General features: G+C 60.1%; 1 protein-coding gene across 1 annotated transcript; it reads left to right on the top strand.

The window, feature by feature from the left end:
* Positions 1-6,248: 6,248 nt before the first annotated feature.
* Positions 6,249-8,239, top strand: ZNF703 (zinc finger protein 703). Its single transcript, XM_086628171.1, has 2 exons — positions 6,249-6,461; positions 6,860-8,239. The coding sequence occupies exons 1-2, from the start codon at positions 6,249-6,251 to the stop codon at positions 8,237-8,239; spliced, it is 1,593 nt and encodes a 530-aa protein (XP_086484297.1).
* The last annotated feature ends 12,902 nt before the right edge of the window (positions 8,240-21,141 follow it).

Genomic DNA, 21,141 nt, shown 5'->3' with positions numbered 1-21,141 from the left:
ACATTTCGTGAAAGACTTATGGGAGATTATGCTCTTAATGGGAAATTTAAGGAAGCGGGTGTAAATCACAGCTCTTTCTCTAACCTGTGGTGTAGCAGTCGCCTGAGCCTTTGGGCTGGATTAGCTCTGTGTATTTATGTTTTAAAGTCTGATGTGTTTTTCAGTATCTAAATATAAATTATTTTTACTGTATCAATGATTAAATATTTTTCTTTGAGATCATAGAGTCCAAAAAAATAAATGTTTCTGAAAAGGCATTCGAAAAATTTAAAAGAAGAAAAAAATCCCTCTGAGAACCCCTTTTGTCATTTGCAACCAATAAAAATGCCTATTGTTATGAAGGGCTCATAAATAATCTGATTTTGGCATGCTTTCATACCATACAGAAAATGAATAAATTAAACTTGATTTACAGCCTTTTTCATTTTTATTAGAGCCACTCCAAACATTTTATGTAACGTACGTGCCAGATGAGCTACACCAAATGGTTTGAGGCTCTGGTCCTGATATTATAGAAATTAAGTTGTTTTAATTTGCATAGTTTAATTAACTAATACTGGCAAAGAAAAAAAGAAAAACAGAGGTAAAAGCGATTTTTTTTGTGGGTGTCTGAGGACTAAATGAACCCACTGAGGCAGATCCCCCAAAGTGCTTGAGCCGGTGCCAGCTGTGGGAAATGCCCATGTCCCCGCAGCACTTTTCGGGGGAGCAGTGCCACGGGCAGCACCCGGCCACCCCAGGGCCCCTTCCCGCTGCTCTGGTGGGGATGGACACCCATTTCACAGATGGGGAAACTGAGGCACATAAGTTAGACTGCTTCGTACAGCTCTCTGCAGCACTACCGTGATGGTAAGTAAGTGTCTCATGGGGGAAAACACCCCAAACCGGCCTTACCAACAACCCAGCCTAGTAAAGACCATCACTGTGAGCACGGTGGCAGAAAATTTAGAGATAAACAGGCCAAAAAACCAAAATAATCAATCCTGTAATCAGCCCTGCTGCCCGCACTGATCCGCTGCCCGACCCGGCGAGGAGCGCGGGGCTCTGCTCCCCTCCGGAGCACTTTGGTCAGGGTGGGATGTTCTCCTCCCCCTCCTGCAATTCATCCCCTAGAATTTCACACCGGGAAACAGCTTCATTACATCAACAACAGGAAGACCCCACTGATTTGTCACACAGAAAAACATCTGTTAGTCACACATCAAGGGAACAGGGCAGGGAAAAAGCCCTCACCTTTTTTTTTTTTTGCTTTAATGTTCGCCAGTTCTTTAATGTTAATGGCTCTGGGAGGGAGCGAGCTGCCCGGCTATTCAATAAGTAACCATCACCCAGCGAGTATCAGTTAATATCTAAGCGTCTTCCTGCTTTTCCAGCTACATGATTGCTTCGGAAAGAAAGATTAATTCCAACTTTAAAAAAGAAAACACTATTTTTATCATTGCCAGAAGTCTATATGGGTTTAAAAAAGAAAAAGCACTTGCTTGTCGTTTTACATCTTGCAGTTTTGTCAGTTGTTTTAAAACATGTCTCCTGTAATAAATAAGATCATTTTTATGCACTTGTTCTGCAGCTACGAGCGAGGCCCAAGCTTGCGCGGCGCGAGGGAGAGGTGGGACGCGGGGCCGGGGAAGTGCTGACTCGGCACATCTGCCTCCGGGGGGGCAGCCGGGGGGCCGGGGCTGCCCTCGCCGCCTTGGCAGGGTGGCTCACGGGAGGTGATTTCCCTATAAACCAGCAGGTACGCGGCAAGCGCCGACGCGCCAACAAAAGCTCGGCTTTCCAGAAGCGTTGTGGATCCCCACCGCGCAGCGATCGCCCGAGCCGTGCCCGGCCTCTCGCCTCTCCTGCCCTGGGACCCCCGTGGGACCCCAGTGGGACCCCCGTGGGACCCCAGTGGGACCCCGGTGGGACCCCGGCGGGACCCACCAAGCCAAAGCTGCCCCTTCGCCCTGTCCCTCTCCAACCATCCCCTTCGTGCTCTGCTGAGGGGGGTGATGGTGCCCACCTGCCGCACGGGGCCAGGGAAGCTGCTCCCACACGCCCCAGCAGCTCCTGGCCAGACGAGGAGCGTTTTCCCAGTTTCCCTTAAACCACATCCAGAGCAATGAACTGGGAAAGGCATTTATCCCAGAGGAAGGGTAGAGCAGAGAGAGATACTGGAAGAGTTACAGTGATTTAAATTCATGTCTTATCTTATCCCACTACAATTTTCCGTGCAGGCTGCGGCGCTCGGATCTCTCTCTCCTTCCCCACCCGCGGAGTCGGGATGTTGCCCCTGCCAGCTCCGCACCCCCAGCTCCGCTGGGACTCGGGGTGCTGGTGCCCGGAGCCAGCGTCTGTCCGTGCCATGGTACGGAAAACTCACGACGCAGAACAACCTTCTGCGTATCAGCAACACGAGGACACGGCGCAAAACCCAAGAGGATTTTTCTGCTAAAGGCCAGAGCAAAAATAGAGAATAAAAGCACCGAGGGCCAGAAAATGGGGTTACCCAGAGGTGCCCTTCTGCACTGCCACCGGCTGCCGACGCAACCATGTAAAGAAATACACGGGACTTCCCAGGAAAAACCCTTCCTTTTGATGCAGTTAGTATTTATGTATTTAATGCCATGGTTCGTGTAACGACTGCCTCAGAAAGCGGTTTCCCAGAAGCCGGGGCTGCTCTCCGACCCATCACGGAGGGCACTGCCGCATCCTGCGCAGGCAGCTCCGCGGGGCAGCACTGGGACCGCAGCATTCCCAGCAATCCCTGCACAGCACTCGCTTCCCAGTTGGCTTCTTCCTCACTCTTTAAAAACACCTGGTGTGCCGTGTGCCTTCCTCTGGAAACCGCCTTCCCGCGCCACCCGAACCCGCGGGATGGGGCTGGAAAGGGGCCCGGGAGCGAGGGGCACCGCGGTGTGTGTCACCTGAAAGCCCTGCCCGGGAGTCATCCCACGTTGCTGAGAGATCTCAAAAGAAGAGCACGATTCCCTCTTCCACGGCCGGGGAACACCAGAATCCGCCGGCGCTGTCAGGGCCCTGCGCTGCGGGTGCATCCCTGGGAAAATCAGCCCTCTGTACCAGCAGCCCAGGTGGGGCAGGGCCCCGTTAGGGAGCGAAAATATCATCAGTCATTTGTGAGGGCGCTCACGGAGGCTTTTTGTCATCTTTGGCTTTACTTCTATTGAAAATATTTTGCTTTTCATTTGGTGCCTGTGTTATTTCTATGTGGCAAGCGGTCTCGCGTGGTTTTTTGGAACACCCTTTGTGGCGGGCAAGCTCTAAGCAGAGGGTGACTTGTCCTGGAGCAGAACTGAGCGTGGAATAGGGCAGTTTCATTCTCTCTCCCTCTGGTTACCACCCTCCTTAAGGAAAACAACCCACACGGATTTCGGAATGAAGAACAGAACCAGAGACGGTGAGGGCATAAACACCGAGCAGGACTCACCAACACCCTTGATGACCCTTTGATGAAGTTTTAATTCTGCAAACACGAGCTGAATCCAGACCAGCTCCCGGCGCGCCAGCGTCAGGGCAGGATCCGGCCTTTGGAACGACCCGAGCTTTGGGGGAAGCGACACGTGCACCCCCGAGGTACCGCTGCTTCGTGCCCTCCGATCCTGCCTCCGCTGCTGCACCGCCGCTGCTCTTACGCACTTGTCCCACCGTGTTTCATGTTATTTTGTTAAGGCCGTGTTGTTGTTGGCGTACGACTCGAGTGACTTTGAGGAAAGATTTTTTTTCTCTTTCCTCCTCACTTGAATGGCTCCTTTGAAAGGCTGCGCCTCTCCGTTTACATCCCCGCTGTCCGGATTGAATCAATCTTGCGGTCGGCTTCGGGAGGGGGGGGGGGAAGAAGAAAAAACCCTCACAAAGAGGGAAAATTGACAGGTCCGACCATCGGCATGATTGATAGTGGTTGGAGAAGCAGGACTCGACGTCGGGCTGCGCCAGGGCGATGCCGGCACTCTCTGGGGAAAACCAGCAAAGCCTTTTTTCCCAGAACCCGGAGCAGACGGGTTTGGTGAGGGGTGGCCGCATGAACTTCATAATAGCAACATTGTTGGAACATAAAGCATCTGTCAGAAGTTAATATGATTAATTAGAGGTGTCTGTCTTTCTCCCTCTCCCCCCTCTCCCTCTCTGGGTAGGCAGGAGGGACTGAAACCCAGACCCAGGGTGGGCAGAGGTGGGTCCGTGCTGCGATGCTGCCCAGAGCAGGCACCCAGCCCGGGAAAGCTGGTTCCTCCCCACCAGCCCCAGCTGCGCCACAAGCAACCGCTGTGCAACCTGCCCTTGGCAAATGATGCGCCTCCAGCCAGGAGAACGTGAAGGAAAACACGAAAATGTCAAACACGCAGAGTCATAAACACGCCAGTGGCACACTAGGCCAGTCAGAGGGAAGGGTCCCCACACTCTCCGTGGGGCATTTGTTCCAGATAAGCCTTGATTTTAGCAGCGCAGCGATGACATCATCCCAGCGCACTAAACTCTCGTTCCTCCACTTTTCGGTACCTGACACGGCAGGTGGGTTCAGTGCCCGCCTGGCATTGCCGGTGGAGAACCCCTCCGGCCCCTCGCCTTCCTTTCCTGAAGACACCACAGGGCTTCTCTCCAGCCCAAAGGCTTCCAGTGCTCCCCCCAGCCTGGCCCCCACTGCCCCATCCCTTTGGACATCACTCCCCAAGCCCCCCTTCTCCCACCAGCTCCCAGTCGGAGCCCCGGAGAGCCAGCGGAGCGGCTCCCCAGCCCACCAGCCGCCGCACGCTGGACATCGCTCCAGGTTGGACGCGACGAGGTAAAGCTCCAAGATTTATCCGTGTGTCTCGGCTCCTCAAGGAAAGATCTCCATGGGACAGTGGTTTTCAGCCCCCTCGACTGCGGAGCCCCAGGGGTTTGTGAATGTAATTCAAAGATGTCTGGAAAAGGTAACTAGGAATAGGAAGTTAATTGTTGGGAACCTTCATGAGTTATACGGTGGTCTGCACTGTCGCAGGCAATTTTTTAAGACTGTGCAAACTTAGGAAAGTGGAAAACTCCTGAAAGAAAGGAGTAGAGTAGGTATGTAAGGGAACTGTGAGACCAGGGTTAAGATCTGCCCTGTGTTGTGATGCCCTGGGCACATCCCTGACGGCTGCGTATTTATTGACTGTTTGGTCACTACCCCGAGAACAGAAAATGCTGCGAGAGCCAACCGCTGCTGCTGTCAAAATAATTTAAATGCTGGTGACTGCAATACATGCAAAATAAAAAATTATGTATGCAACCTGTGTTGGCCCTTCAGGTCTGGGTGACGCTGCCGTCCCACCGGCCATCCCAGCGCTGCCCCAGGTGGCACACGGGTTGTTTCTGGGGCTCCAGAGACACGGAGCTGCCTCTGCAGGGTCATGGTGGCCTCATTCTGCCCCATGTGCGTGTGGCCCCCCAGGCAGGGTGCTGGCAGCCCTCGTCTTGTGTGGCACTGGGGCAGGATGGGGTGCAGGGCATGCACACTGGGTGCAGGGCACAGGGGCTGGTTGCAAGTTTGGGTGCAGGACACGCAGACTGGGTGCAGGAGCTGTTGCAGCAGGGCTGCTGAGCTGTGCCGTGCAGAGCTGTGCCAGGCTGATCTTACCTAAGCCCTGCCATGCCAGCAGTGCCATGCCATGGAGCACCAGCTGAGCCATGCCATGCTATGATAAGCCATGCCGGGCGTGCCATGCCAGCTGAGCCAGCCTGTGTCATTCTAAGCTACACCAGCAGTGCCATGCCAGCTGAGCTGTGCCATGCCAGCTGAGCTGTGCCATGTCATGCCAAGGTGTGCTAGCAGCATTGTGCCATGCCATGCCAGCCATGCTGTGACGTGCTGTGCCAAGTCATGCCAGCCATGCCATGCCAAGTGGTGCCAGCCGTGCCACGCTCTGCCCGCCGAGCCGCGCCGCGCTCATCCGCGCCGTGCCGATCGCACCCGTGCCGTGCCGTGCCGTGCCGTGGGCGGCTCTCCCCCACGCGGCGGCGCGGCGAGGGGCGGCGGCGGCGGCTCGCCCCCCCCACCGGCGGCTCTCCCCGCCCCGGGGGCCCGGCCGGGCGCGGATTGGTGCGCGGCGCCGGCCCCCTCGGTGCGCGGCCGCCATCGGGGCTATTTGACGTGTCGGTGGGGCCGGGGAAGGGTTTCGTCTCGCCGGGGCCGCCGCCGCCGCCGCTCCGCCGCCCGCCCGGCCCGGCCCGGCCCCGCGGAGCCCGGCGCCCCCCCCCCCCCCCCCCCCTTCCCCCGCCGCCCGCCCCAAATGAGCGGTGCCCCCGGCGGGCCCCGGCCGAGGACCCCGCCGAGCCGCGGAGCCGCGGGCGCCCCGTCGCCCCGGCCGCCCCCCGCCGACCCGCTGCGCCAGGCCAGCCGGCTGCCCATCCGCGTCCTGAAGATGCTCAGCGCCCACGGCGGCCACCTCCTGCACCCCGAGTACCTCCAGCCGCTCTCCTCTACGCCCGTCAGCCCCATCGAGGTCAGTGTCCGCCGCCCCCGCCCGCTCTCCCGGGGTCCGCCCGGGGCTCCCCCCTGCCCGGCGCGTCGGGCTCCTCCCGGTCCGGCGCTCCCGCCTCATCCTGATCCGGCGCTCCCGGCTTCTCCCGGCCGGGCTTTTCCCTGCCCGGGGCTGCCGGCTCGCCCCGAGCCGCTCCTTCCCTTCCCGCCGCCGCAGCCCGGCTCCCCTCCCCAACCCCCCCCCCCCGGTCCTTCTCCCCGGCCGGGCGCATCCCCCTCCGCCCCGTCCCCCCATCCCCCGCGCCCTGGCTCGGCGCCCGACCCGGCCCTGCTGGACCCGGGGTTTTGGGGTTGGGCTGGGGGGGCCGGGCCGGGGGCGCCGTCGGGGTCCCCCCCTGACCGGCTCCGCTCCGCCCGCAGCTGGACGCCAAGAAGAGCCCGCTGGCGCTGCTGGCCCAGACCTGCTCGCAGATCGGCAAGCCCGACCCGCCGCCCTCCTCCAAGCTGAACGCCGTGGCCTCCGCCGGGCTGCCCGCCGCCGAGAAGGAGCCCGCCGCCCGCCCCGCCGCCCTGAAGCCGCCGGGCAGCGGGGACGCGCCGCCCGAGGACAAGTCCAGCTTCAAGCCCTACTCGAAGGGCGGCGGGGAGCCGCGCAAGGAGGGCGGCCCGGACAAGGCCGGCTTTCGGGTGCCCAGCGCCGCTTGCCCGCCGTTCCCCCCGCACGCCGCCGCCTCGCCCGGCAGCTCCCGCGGCGCCTCGCCGCAGCACGCCGACCCCAAGGGCACCGAGGAGAAGAAGGAGCCCGAGGCGGGCAAGCCCAGCCCCGAGGGGACGGGCGGGGGGCTGGGGCGCGGGGCGGCGGAGCCCGGGGCGCACGGCGACCCCCCCTCGGGCCGCAAGTCGGAGCCCCCCGCCCTGCCGTCCGCCGGCCATGTGGCCCCCGTCTCGCCCTACAAGCCGGGCCACTCCGTCTTCCCCCTGCCACCCTCCAGCATCGGCTACCACGGCTCCATCGTCGGTGCCTACGCCGGCTACCCGTCCCAGTTCGTGCCCGGGCTGGACCCCACCAAGCCGGGCCTGGTGGGCAGCCAGCTGCCCAGCGCACTGGGGCTGCCGGGCAAGCCGCCCAGCTCCAGCCCGCTCACCGGGGCCTCGCCGCCCTCCTTCATGCAGGGATTATGCCGGGACCCGTATTGCCTGAGCTACCACAGCGCCTCGCACCTGGGCTCCAGCAACTGCTCCAGCTGCGTGCACGACCCCGGCAGCCTGAAGAGCGGATACCCCTTGGTGTACCCCACGCACCCCCTGCACTCGGTGCACACCACGCTCTCCTCCAGCGGCACCCCCAGCCTGCCTGGCCACCCCCTCTACACCTACGGCTTCATGCTGCAGAACGACCCCCTGCCCCACATATGCAACTGGGTGTCTGCCAGCGGACCCTGCGACAAGAGGTTTGCCACCTCGGAGGAGCTGCTCACCCACCTACGGACCCACACGGCACTGCCGGGGGCGGAAAAACTCTTGGCGGGTTACCCTACCTCCGGGCTGGGCTCCGCAGCCTCCTGCCACCTCCACCTCCCGCCCGCCGCCCCCGGGAGCCCCAACACGTTGCCCGCCTCCCTCTCCTTGAGGAGCCCACACACTTTGGGACTAAACAGGTACCACCCCTACGGCAAAAGCCATTTGCCCACAGCCGGTGCCCTGCCGGTGCCCTCCTTGCCGGCCGCCGGACCTTACTACTCTCCATACGCGCTCTACGGCCAAAGACTAACTTCAGCTTCTGCACTGGGATATCAGTAACTACGGCAGCCCCTTCCCCTGCGCCAGCCTCCTCCTCCTCGCCCCAGCGCCCCGCTCCCTCCTTGGACTGTGTATTTATTTACTGTATGTTAGCTTAAAGCTGGGAATATAAGTGCATTAATACACCGATGAATCAATGGTATGCAAAAAGTCTGTGTCCAAAAAAAAAAAAAAGAAAAAAAGAAAAAAAAAATCTTTACTTTGCAGGTGTGGGGCTTTTATTTTTCCTTTCTATTTCTTTTGAATTTTTTTTTTCTTCCCCTTCTTAATTTCCCCCCTGAGAAATTCTTGCATGACTCCTGACACACAAGGCAAAAAAAAAAAAAAAAGGCATTTTCCTCCTTCCCTCTCCACGTTTATCATTCTGGGATTCTGTTCCTCTTCATTTGTAAAGTTAACAGATGTATTTTTTTTTTTTTTATTTTTATTTTATTTTTTTTCCCGCAATGTGTTGGGGGCCGGGGGCGGCTGCGGAGGGACCCCCGTCCCACGCCGCGGCTCTGCCTCCGCGAGCGCCGCGTCCCCACCCGCGGCCGGGCCCCGCCGTGGGCAGCAGGACCCCGTGTGTGCCCCCCACCCCACCCCGGGGGGGTGCCGAAGAACGGCGGCTGCAGCGGGCAGGACCGGTGCCCACCGGAGGGCGCGGGGCCCCTCGGCCGGAGCAGCGGGCGGGCGGCGAGCGCGGGTGGATGAGCTCCGGCGTGGTAAGTCTGATTTTGTTAATAAATGGCTCTTGGTTATATTCACCCTGTGGTGTCTTCTCTCGTCCCCCCCGCACCCCGCCGCCGCCGGGGGGGCGCTCGGTACCGGGCGCGGGCTCCCAGCACCATCTAGCGGCGGCGGCCGGTGCTGAGCCCCGCGGGGGTGGCGGGACCCAGCGCGGCCCCGAGCGCGGCCCCGCCGCATCCCCGGGCATCGCTGCCCGCCGCGGGAGGCTGGGGAGGAACGGGGGGGCGCGGGGTGAGAAAAAGGGGCGTCCGGGGCCCCCCCCGGTTCCTGCCCCTCGCGCGTGTGTTTGCCCGGCAGGGAAAGCGCCGGGATTTCTGGCGCGTGGCGGCGGAGGGAAGGTTCGAGAAGGCGTTTGAGCTGAAATCGATGCGAAGAGCCCCGGGCCCCCCCCCGGGGACGCGGCGGGGATCGGGCTCAGGTGCTCGTGGCTGCAGCCGCCGCGGGAATTATGTTTTCGGGACGGAATCGCATCGTCCGCGGGGTCCGGGAGCCGCTGCTGTGGAGGGGGCGCGCGGGCAGCTGGGAGCTGGCGCAGAGCCGTGTGTGTGTGCCCCCCCCCATTTAATCTTTTTGCTGTCTGTGCGAGGAGCACGGTGGGGGGGGGATACATGGCTCTGAGCTGGGTGTTGCTCCCGTCCCCCCTCGCAGGGCCGGGCAGCTGCCCACCGCCTCCACTGGGCACCTGGCCTGCCGCCGCGGGTGGGGGGCCTGTACTGCTGCCCATCTGCCCACTCCACACCCCAGGGAAGGGGCTTTTATTCCAGCAGCAGCCCACCTTTCGCAGTGGGACCCCCGCCTGTGCCCCCGCTCCCCCTTGAAGTCCCTCGTGCTCCTGTTGCCCCACATCACTTGTTTTTTTTTCCCCCGGCTGTTGAGCGCTTTGCTCCTGTTGCATTTTGGGTGAGTCATGCAATTAATCCCAGTTAATTGCCTTCTCTATGTTGCCTTATGCCCTGTGTTTAAATTCCTTTGTGTCCTTTGAGCTGAAAAATAATGCGCTTAAAACAGGGACTTGTTTTGCCAATGGGATTTTGATTTTTCCACCCGTTCCCGCGAGCGTGGCCGTAGGCATGCGGCTGGCAGGGAGGGCCCGGGCCGGGGTCTCCTGCTGCAAACCCACAGCCGGTTGCTGGAAATGAAAGAGGCTGGTGGTGCCAGGGACCAGTCTCCCCTTGGCCAGCGGAGGGGTGGGCAGCAGCATCCCCAGGGCTGCAGGGAGGCAGGATTTGCGGGTCCGTGGCTACCCCTCGCTCCGCTGTGGATGTGGCTTGTGTCCGGCTCAGCTCCAGATCTGCCTGCAGTGGTCCGGCTCAGCTCCAGATCTGCCTGCAGTGGTCCCGCTCCTCTGGGGTGGGAAGTTTGCAGGATGAGGGCCTGAGATTTGCAGGAGTGGGTTCGGAGCAGAGGGTTTGCTGTGTTTGTTTGCTCTGCCCAGTGGGCAGCAGCAGGAAGGGAGTGCCAGGCCCAGGCTGCTGCGACTGTGCCCATGTGTCCTGTCCCTGTGTCCCAACTGGATGCTGAACCCTTTGGCTCTGGGTGTTGCAGCTGATATTCCCTGTGGAGCAGGGCATCGCGGGGCGGTGGGCAGAGCACCGGCAGGCAGCTCCTGTGCTACCGTCCCCTCTGCCACGGGCTACACGGTGGCATTTGAAGGCGTGCCAGGCCCCCCTGCCTCTCGGGAGCATCGGTGCTCCCTGGATGTGGCCCCCATTCCCACCGGTGATGCTGCTTGGTGTCGGTCTCGTGCGGGTGCCGCTGGTCCCTGGTGTAAATCACGGCTCCTCAGCTGCAGCTCCGAAACGCCGCGGCATTTTATTCCGCCGTGTTTCTCCTCGGCCATAGCCAGGCTCCTCTGCTGCCTCGCGCCGCAGGGCGGGAGGGCGAAGCCGTGATGCCTGCGGATGTGCATGAGGCGCGATAGCCCGCGACAGCCGATGCCGGGTCTCGGGGCTGTGCCATGTGCCAGCTGGCGAGTGGCTGCCGCGGAACAGCCCAGGCAGTGGGCAAGGGGCTTGCGCAGCCCCCCGTCCTGCCGGAGCCCTTCTCCCAGAGCAGGGCGAGCTGCCGGGTGCATCCTCCTCTTACGGCGAGGGTCCGTCTTCCCTCTGCCCCCAAACCCCTCCTCGCACCAGGACGCTCCCAGCTCCAAAACCGAGCCCGTGGCACCTTCCCTCCACTGATGGTGGGAGCTGGATGCCACTCAGATGAGTCCTGCCGTGCGAGGTTCCCCGAGGAATATTTTTTCCTTTCCCTAAGGACTGCGGCACCAAGGCCAGACAGTGTAAACGCTGCGAAGTATCATCTGATAGCAGGCGACGCGCGGGGGCTTTATCTGCTACGGGAGTGATTGTGTTGCCAATATATTAAATAACTCCTATCTAATGTATGCCCAGGTTACTGCAGAATTCATTTTATAATAAGAGCACTGGGATGCACTTTATTAATCATTCTGTCTAACAACCTGCACTCCACAGTTTCGGTTTGATTTGATTCCATCCTGTCTTTCTGCAAAATATATGGCTGAGTGGGTCGGATAATGTATGGCTTAATTTAGAGTTGTATGGGTTTGAATTACCATTTTCATAATGTGCTGCGCGTTAATGTGTTGCATCATTTATACAGAAAAATGTGCGAGGTTCCAAACCTCTCCGGGAGGCAAAAGTCACCTAAAGGGAACGTGGAGCGACAGAAAAAGGCCCTTTCAAACCCAGCTGGCGGGGGGTGGTTTTGGGGTGGGAGGGCTGGGGCTGGGATAGCACGGGGGAGGTGTTGGAGCCAGGAATGGAGGGCTGGGGGCTGGACTCTCGGCTCCCTCCCGTTGCACACCAACTTCTCCAGCTCCCCCCGAGCTGCCGGGGACCTCCAGTGCTTGACTCGCCGGTGACCCCGGTGCCGGCGCTCGCCGCGATCGCGCCTGCCGTCACTCACCCCGCGCCGCGAGGAAAAAGCTCTGATTATCCAAATACAGTCATTAAAGGGGAAATGTGTTTTTAGGACTGTCAGAGTGATTAATGAGGGTTAGCAATCCTTGCAAATGCACTTGTTTAGTCTAACTGGCAGCCTCTATTTTCCTATTGATTTACTGCGGCAGTTGCCGGGGCCGCGGTGTGCGCGGGAAGAGCGGTGCCGCGCCGGCGCTGGGCGCTGTTTGAGCGGGCAGCGAGCGGGGCTGCGCGGCGGAGGGGCCCGAGCGAGCGGCGCGGCGCTGGCCGGGCTGCCGGAGGCCGCCGAACAAAGGCAACATTATACCTTGTGCTGGGGAAGGAACGGCTTGGATGCACATGCGGAACAGCTCCGCCGTGCCGCGTGCCTTCTAAATGTCCCCGTTTGTAAAGCCCCGAGCCCATCTGACCGCAAATGATCTGTCCACCTAATAAATACGTGAGCGGAGGAGCGAGGCCGTGGGGTTTTTTTTGTTGTTTTCCTTCCTCTCCTGCACGCAATTCCCCGATGTCTTGTAGGTGATGCGGAGGTGTCTGCCCGCAGACGGACAAGGCGTTTCAGAGACCAGACCGGAGCACAAAGTCTTCGAGGGCCGGTGCGCGCCCGCCAGGAGGAGGTCAGGTCAGGATGCAGAGGCAAGGGCCGGAGCAGCAGCCACGGTGGGTGGATGAGAAGTTTCTCAGCTGCATAAAGCAGCTTTTCTTTCCATGGAAGCCCCGGAGAACACGGGCTCTGTGTTTGTCCTCCCGGCCGGAGTGGTGTGGACATCTCCTGTCCCCCCGCCAGCATCCGCCCGCCCAGCCCGGGGGTCAGGGCTTTGCTTTGGGGGATGCTTCGTCCTGCGTGTGCTGAGAGCGGACCTGGAGGGACAGAACAGACCCGTGCCTGGAGATGGCCCCGCAGCCAACGCCGCCGGCGGCAGAGCTCCTGCTGCATGCTGGAGCTGGGAAGGGAGCGTCCAGCAGTGGTGATGCGGAGTGGATGGGGCAGCCTGGCAGCACCGGGGTGCCAAGCCGCTCCCCTGGTTTGCAGCGTGAGCGTGGCCCCACGCCGGAGCCCAGCGCTGCACTGGCACCGGCTTTGCCTCCAGCCAGTTTCAGCGACGGGACAGCACAAATGACGGGAGGCCTCGGAGGAGGCGCGTGGAGAAGAGCAAAGACCTCGAGGTGCTCAGGGAGCCCCTCAAGCCAGAAGAGCGTGGGCAAGTGCTCGGGGTGCTGTGGCGACCGGAACGCTGCAGGTGGGAGACGGCTTCGTATGGCTTCGAAGCCGCTGCTGTCACCTCGCTGGCCGTAAATCGGTGAGCGGTGCGAATCCTCCCGGCGGCACCGGCATCAGCTCGCAACGGCGATGCACCGACGTCTTCCCCACCGTACCAGGACACCCGGTTTTGGCTGGTCACCAGTTACCCCATGGGAAGTGCCCAGAATGACCCATGGCCGTGGCTCCCCGCTGCTTCTGCAGTCCAGTGCTGGGTGCCGGAGCCAGGTGGGTTGTGCCTTAGCGTGGCAGCCTGGCACAGGCGCGGGGCCGCCGGCAGACCGTGGAACACCTCGGTCTGAGCCCAAGGCAGCGCTGGGCTGCTGCCGTTCCTGCGGAGCGCGGCCCCGCTCACGCAGATTTACACCGGCACGCGGGTAAGTGATACTGTTCATTACGGCGACGCGCGGTTAGTAGTTATCTCTGTTTATTATCATGATGAATAACTGAAGAGTTGTAATTCTGTACACACAAATGCTCCAGCTAAACGCTCGCTGGAGAACGCTGGGGGAGACGCTCGGCTGACAGCTCGGCTTGCGGAGTGTGTTCCTTCAGCTGCATTCACAGTGACAAACAGATTTCCACAGACCGGAATGTCTTCTAACACGATGTTTACGGAAACCTCCCGGAGCAGCTTTACCGTGACTTCATCCCACCTTCCAGCACGGCGCCCGAGGCGGGACGGGGGGATGTGACCTCTGCGAGGACGGACGCACGCGGGAGTGCCTTGGCAAGAACAGGCGGTGGGACGCCGTTACCGCGCCGGCAGAGCTGAGCCTGGCGGGTTGAGCAGAGCTAGGGGGCACGCTCGACGCTGCGCAGGGTGCAATGCGACCTCTGCCAACGCCTGGTGGTCCCAGACACCACGGATCGTCTCTCCCAGCACCGACAGCCAGAGCCTTCCCGGCCCGGCAATACCCGGAGGCAGCCAAAGGACGTGCAGCATCTGTGGCAGCACTGAGGGCTTCATACCCACCTGTAAACCCCCCCTGCAGACACCCCACCGCAGCAGAGAACTGAAATGGCCTATTTTTTGCTCCCCACATTTTCAGGAGGGCAGATCTCAGTGACATGTGGGGCCGCATGGGTGCTGTGCCCACCACAGCAGCTCCTGCCTCTCTGTCGGCCACCGGTGCCCCGTGGGGAGAGGGAGACGCTGCTGCTGCTCCAAAGAAACAGGGACTGGTGGGAGCCTGGGGTACCAGTGCTGCCACCGTGAGCGGCTCCTGCACTCCAGCCCCCAGACCTGGCCGGTGCCATGCTCCTCTCCCACTTTCCCCCCTCGCCAGGCTGGATCCTGCAGCCCTGCCATGCTGGGAGCCCCTTTCCACCGCCGGCACTCGGGGAGCAATCGGCCCTTTCACCATCCCGGCTCGGGGCCGGTGCCCGCGGAAGGATGGGGCTGCTCATCACCCCCTTGGCAGCGTGGCCGGGAGCCCCGCTCCGGCGGGCAGAGCTCCTCTGGAAGTGACTCATTGTTTCTGCTGGAGCAACCGTTACCTTCATGGGCTCGGGGACGTCGCGGGGCTGGAGCAGGACGGTGGCCAGCTTCTCCCTCCGGAGTGGGAAGAGCCACGTTCTGCGGAAAATGTCTCTGACGTGAAGCAAAGCGCAAGCCGGGCTGGCGGGAGCCGCTGGTTCGTCGCAGGCACGGAGCATCCCGGGGTTTGCAAGAGTTATTGCTCAACCTGCCCCGGATGGCAACCCCTGGCGTGGCAGGGCTGGGAATGGGAATTTGCCACCCTGGCTGCTGGGAAACGGGGCCGAAAAGCCCTTTGTTCCTTCTGGGGTTTCTGCATGTCTCTCAGGCTCCGGCTGGATTTTGTGTTAGGAACAACTGCTGGGAAGGGCTGGAAGGGTGTGCGCCTCGCCGGCTGCTCTGGCTCCAGAGGTGTGCTCGGCCCCGATCGCTGCGTTGATAATTCCCAAACTTCCATGACTTGTGTGCACTGGCACAGCACCAGCCGGAGAGTCCTGCAGCTCCGCTCCGGCTCCGCTCCACTGCTGACTGAGGAACTGCCCGGCTTCTCCAGGGGGGAAAAGCCAGGAAGGAGCCCTGCGGCTGCGCTCCGCGGGGTTCCTCCCCAGGGAGCACCCAAAGGGGAGCACCCAGCTGTCGGCAGCTGCTTCCCAGGAGTCCCAGCCCCAGCAGCCCATCACTCGTTGTGGGTGCGTCCTGGTGCCGGGCAGAGCCTGCAGCCCTCCAGCCCCGGAGGGAACGCGCGGCATTGGGGTCCGTCATGCCTTTTTGGGGATCTGCTCATGCCACTTGGGCACTGGGGGTTGTGTATAGCACCCGGCACTCTCGCAGCTGAGTTTGGAGGGAGACGGAGGCCAGGGCAGAGCCAGCGCAGGGCCGGCAGCTCGAGGGACTGGCAGGGGGTGCTCCGTGCTGGCCAGGGCACAGTGAGAGCTTGGCACTGAGCTGCGGCACAGCAGCAGGGTGGGCAATGGGCACAGGAGCCCCTCCGGCTCCCGGCCTTTGGTTGCTCCAGGTTGCACCCCACAGTGCACGCTGACACCCCTCCGCTTGCACCCTGGCATGGCACAGCGATGGGCGTTTGGGGAGAGGAGCTGATTTTCTCCGCGGTGCGAGCATGGGGCAAAACGGGTACCAGGGATGCTGCCAGCATCCCGCATCCCGCCGCCGCCCGGGGGTGCCCCCGCTCATCCCTCTGCCCCGTGCGTTTGCCTCCGCCGCTGCCAACGGCCCTTTCATCTCCCAGGTGGGTGCAAACGGAGCTGTCAGATGCCATCGGCCCCGCGGTACGGCAGGGTGCGGGAGCCGGGGCCCCTCGAACAGAGCAGCCTTGTCTGCCAGAGCCGCCTGCCGCTCCCCATCATGGCCAGATGGAAGAGGCTCTGAAAGTAGGGCCCGGCGCGTTTTCAGCTCTATTTTGGGTGAAAACACTTCTTGAAAGATCTTGAAAGGAGCTGGCAGTTTAGTAGTTCAAATGATTAATGAGCACTGGCTCTGCCGGGTGGATTTCTCGCGCCGTGCCAGCAGCCAGGCTGCTCCAGCGGGCCAAGACACGCCGCGCTCCCCCCGCGCCCCCCCGGCTCCCCCCCGCCCCCCCGGTTTTCCCGGAAATGACACCAACGCGACAGGCCCCGCATATGGAAAAAGTTAAATATAAATTACTGCTGAAAGAGGCCTCGCTGAGCGGAGTTAGTTAAAGATGTTTATGGATTCAGAAACACAGGCCTGCATATGTATTTAGGGATGACAAATGTGATTCAATAAGTAAGGAATTTCTCCGTGGGCTGAGGCGGGACCCGCGCGGCGCGGGCGCTGCTCTGGGCTCTCTGGCTCGCCCGCGCCAGCGCCATAAATCCTGCAGACAGGCTCCTTTTCCCTTCCCAGGCAGCTCGAGGTTTATTTTCCCTTTTTTTCCCAGATCAAACCAAGTCGCTGCATCTCCTGTGCTTGGGACGGTGACGGCAGGGCGCCGCGCCTGGACCCTCTGCGTGCGTCCCCCGGGGTGGCTCCGGAGGGCTCGGGAAAACCCAACGGATGCTCTGTGCAGGTCACTGGGGACTGTGCCATCCACGCTGCCGCTGGTGCCAGTCACGTCCTCAGGCTCTCCTGTCCCCCCAGAGAGCCGTGCTCAGTGGAGCAGCCGGACTGTCAGTGGATGATTTATGACCAACAACCCCAAAACTGCCCCGATTGCCAGTTTGGGTGTTGTTTGACCTGGTGCTTAATGAGATCAGACACGCTTCTGCAAGCCCTTCCTGCGGGAAGCTGGACAGTCTCGTGGAGCCCAGTGGGGCAGGGGCATGAGCGTGTCCCCCACCCAAACTGCCCTGTGCTCCACGCTGCTCTTGAGCATCTCACTTGAGGTGCACAACATTGGGAACCACCACGAACTAATGCAAGAAACTCTTAAACTGAACTCCAGCTGCTGTGGCACGGGCCAGGCAGGGGTGCCAGATCCATGGTAGGGACGCTGGGTCCCCAGGAGGGATGCTGGATTTAGGGTGACAAACCCCAGCAAACCTGCAGCCTCCGTGGGGCTCGCAGGGAAGCGCCTTTTGGGGGGTCAGCGCCCAGCCGGGCTTTTGACCGACAGCCGCATTCCTTTGTCCTGATTTTATTTGTTAGCAACGTTTGGCCTGGACACAGAGACAGCTAATGAGGGACTGAGTTTATTGCAGTTTGATTTTTCTGTTAAAACAATACAATAAAATAAATGCACTTGGAAATCTGGTATGTGTTTGTACATAGTGGATTTATGGCTCTGGAGGCTTCCAGAACGACGCAGCCTTTCATTCCCTTCCTTATTGGAACAGATCATATTGCAGAGTTTAAAGGGCTCTGGAGTTGTGATTTATTTGAAGGGAGAGACTAGGGAAATCCAACTATCTGTTCCCTGGCTCAGATCATCCAGTAACTCCCTGGCCAAGGGGACGGATCTGCACCTCCTCCACGGATTTTTTTTTTTTTTCCTCCTGTCGCTTACATTATCCCGCTCTAAATATATCACCGAGACAGGGCTGACTCCTGACCTGGGCTTCAGCACCTCGCTGAGGCTTCCCCAGCCCTTCCCGGAATCCCACAAATAAATCACTCTCCTGGAGGCCTTTCCGAGCTCCTCCACGCCGCTCACGGGACGGGACCGGCGCGGGGCCGGGCACTGCCTTGATCCAGAGCAGAGATCAAGGCAGAGATCTTGTTTTCATCTCCGGAATTGGGTGATAAATCCATGCCAACAGTCCCTGGTTGCTTTCAAGGGAGCCCTTTCCCCTCCCTCGCTGCTCTCCCCACGTCTGCACGGCCCCTGGGCAGAGGAGAGCGCAGCGGCTTGGATCCAGGTCAGGATTCGTGCCTGAAAGCCTTTTTCATGCCTTTGCTAACCCGCCGGCCCCAGCCCTGCTCCTGCGGCTTGGCCGGATCCGCTGATGGGGGATGCTGCCGCCGCTCCTGCATCCCAGCAGAGCTGCACTCAGGGCCGGGGCTACCGCAGCCGCTTCCCTCCCGGCCTCGTGGAGGAAAACTGGGTTTTGCCCCTCTCTGAGGTTTTCTGCACCCCCCAGGACGAAGAACCTCGACGGCTGCTGTGGGGACAACCGGAGCATCACTGCACTGGCTTGACACTTGTCATCCCAGTGGTTCCCAGCAGCAGGAACAGGGTGAGACTGTTCCCCCCAGCCCCAAAACGGGCTTTTTTTAAAGCATTTGGTATTTGCAGGCAGGAACTCTCTGGGATTTGCTGCAAAACCCCTCCTGCTTCTCCCTGGTCCCAGGTACCTCTGGGACATTTGGGAATGTCCTACCAGCAATGTTCATCCCTCCCTGTGCTGTGTCGAGAGACCCATGGCAGGAGATTTCTCTTCTCCTCCGCTGTGACCATCTCGGCTGCAGGGCAGACGAAGAAAGGGAAGGAACGATCGAGGTTTCCAGCCTGGCAGGACCCGACTTTGGGGGCTGCTCTCCCCCTCCCACCCCTGCTCCAGCTCAGCTTCTCCAGCTCCTGTTTTTTTGTGGGATATATTCTCCCCCTGCGCACAGATGGGCTCTGTTTGCCATTAGCTTTCCCTCCTCTGCCCTAGGACCTGATCCGAGTGCTAATTCTCACGCGTGTTTCGGGTAAATCTACTTTCTTTCCCGGCATGAATTGTGGTTTCCAAGCACCATTAATCATTTCCCTTTAGAAAACAGCGTCGGGGGGCTGGAAACATTGCTCCTTTATTTACTGGTAGGATGACCTGGCACGCTGGAGCCTGGCCACGGGGCTGGCGTCTGCGGGACGATGCGGAGCGAAGCTCGGGGTGAGCTCCCCTCCACTGTGCCGGGACGGTGGTGTTGGCTCCCACTGGGACCGTTCCCCCTGAGGGTGAACCTCCCAGTCCCGAGGTTAGAGGCGAGCAAGAGGATGAAGGATGGAGAGAAAAACGCTGCTGAAATGCCACGTCTTTTAACCCAAGAGCCTCTTCCCCGAGGGGTTCTTCCCCTGGGAGCTTGTTTGCACCGTGAGATGTGTCGTGGCGATGGCAGAGATGCCAACCCTGTTCTCCGTGTGCCCCAAGTGCCCCTCGAAATGCCTGGGACATGAAATCAGGACCCTCCGCTTATCACCCGCCGGCAGGGCTCGGGCGGGCAGGGAGTCAAAGGAAACTTCTGCCCCGACTGCAGCCAGGGCACAGAGGTGCAGCGAGCACATGCCAGCGGTTTCCTCCTCTCCCGCTCAGGACTGTCAGGGGATGATTAATGGCCAACGCCGCAGAGCTGCCTTGATTGCCAAGTGCTGTATTGTTAGCACTGACATGTAACGAGCCCGGACATACTTGAACACAATTCTGCACCGTAATCTGCAAATAACGTTCAATAGACTTAATTTGTTAAGTATTTCCCCCCTCACAGTCCCTCTCCCCACCTCCTTTCCCTTTCAAAGCCATGTCAGGGTGGCCAGGGGTCTGGCCGAGCATCCTGCAGCCCCCAGCCCCAGGTCTTGCTGGGGATTTCCTTTGCTGGGCTCAGCTGCTCCTTCAGGTTTTGGCTGGGGAGCAGCTCCCTCTGTTCTTCCCAACCAAACGAAAAATCAGCTTTTTATGCACATTCGACCCTGTACAAATTCAGTCCCTCCACTGCTGCCACGCTCCGGTGGGAGCTGCAATAGTTACACGCAATTTTGGGGTTCTGCCAGATGATTTCAGGGCTCCCCAGGCCAATAAACAGGTCACCACACCAGCCAGCGCCTGGGCGAGGGGCCCCTTGCACCCAGAGCGGCTCCCGGCTCCCAGGTAAAAGCCCCGGCAGAGCCACGGTGAGTTACGGCAGCACCGAGCACTCACGGAGCACGATTCGTCCTCGAGGGACTTTACAAATGTTGGACTAAGTAGTTATTAGGCATCACGGTTAGCAAAGTGCCGCGTTTGCCTTTTAGAGCAGCTTCTCCCAGGAGTGCCGGAGTGGCTGAGCCTGGGGAGACGAGCGGGGCTGTGCTGGAGGGTACTGGGAGCACCAATGGATGGGGATGGGGATGGGATTGGCATGGGGATGGGATGGGGATAAGGACAGGGATGGGATGGGGGTGGGAATGGGGATGGGAATGGGGACAGGACTTGTGAGCAAGAGCTTTCCACCCCACTGCTCTGGCTGCGCACGGCGGTAACCTTAAACGCCGAAGCAGGAACCGTGGGGACAGAGTTTTTCCACCCCTATTCACAACTGTCAGGCAGTGATTAATGGCCAACAGGCTCGAAATTGCCTTTATTGCCAGCCCGGCATTGTTACTTGTGACAGCTAATGAGGGTAGACAGACTTCTACACAGGCTTTATGCTGGTCTCGGTGGAGCAGCCCTGGGGGGTTCGGTGCCCCGGGCAGGGGGACCCTCCCTGCTCCCCAGCAGTGACCAAGCCTGGGCACATCCCGGGGGGGCTGCCCGCCTGCCAGCCCCGGGTCCGTCCCCCGCGGGGCTGAGGAGAGGCAGCGGGCAGGCTGGGACCGCAGCGCTAACGAGAGCACTCAAAGCCCTTCCAACTTGTCTCAGTTAACTTCGCAGTAAAACCCGCGAGAGGTTTTTACCCGGGCTGCACCGCAGCGAGGCGGGGAGGAACGGGGCAGGGATGAAAAAGTTTTCAAGTGCCGGAGAGAAGTGGGTGTAATAAACCATTTGTTCATATAAAAAAGCTCGTGCTGTTAAAAACCAGAGAGCCAGGGCACAGACACCACCGAATGTTCCTGGCCACGGGTCCAGAAGTAATGCTTTTTTTTTTCCTTTTTTTTTTTTTTCTTTTTTCAGGAGTATTACAAATAATATTTACCTTTGTGCTAGTTCACATCTTGATGCTGTTAAACACATGGCCGCAGCTGGTTTCCCATTCAGGGTAATGATATAGCGCCGATGTTATGAAGCAAAACCTCGCCTGCGAGCCAGAACACCCCGCATTTAAAAATCTATTACTTTTCAATATTATATGAATGTATTTTGCTTCAGCTCAGAGCAATTTCCTAGTTTACCCTTAT

Source organism: Tauraco erythrolophus, chromosome 29 (assembly GCF_009769465.1).
Source record: "Tauraco erythrolophus isolate bTauEry1 chromosome 29, bTauEry1.pri, whole genome shotgun sequence".
Taxonomy (NCBI): Eukaryota; Metazoa; Chordata; class Aves; order Musophagiformes; family Musophagidae; genus Tauraco; species Tauraco erythrolophus.
The sequence above is the reverse complement of the archived record's forward strand: the minus strand, read 5'-3'. Positions and strand labels throughout refer to the sequence as shown.

What these genes read in the sequence shown, in the direction of transcription:
- ZNF703 (XM_086628171.1), top strand. Translation starts at nt 6,249, where the DNA reads ATGAGCGGTGCCCCCGGCGGGCCCCGGCCGAGGACCCCGCCGAGCCGC. An exon ending in CGCCCGTCAGCCCCATCGAG is followed by an intron (nt 6,462 to 6,859) that starts GTCAGTGTCCGC and finishes CTCCGCCCGCAG; the next exon opens with CTGGACGCCAAGAAGAGCCC.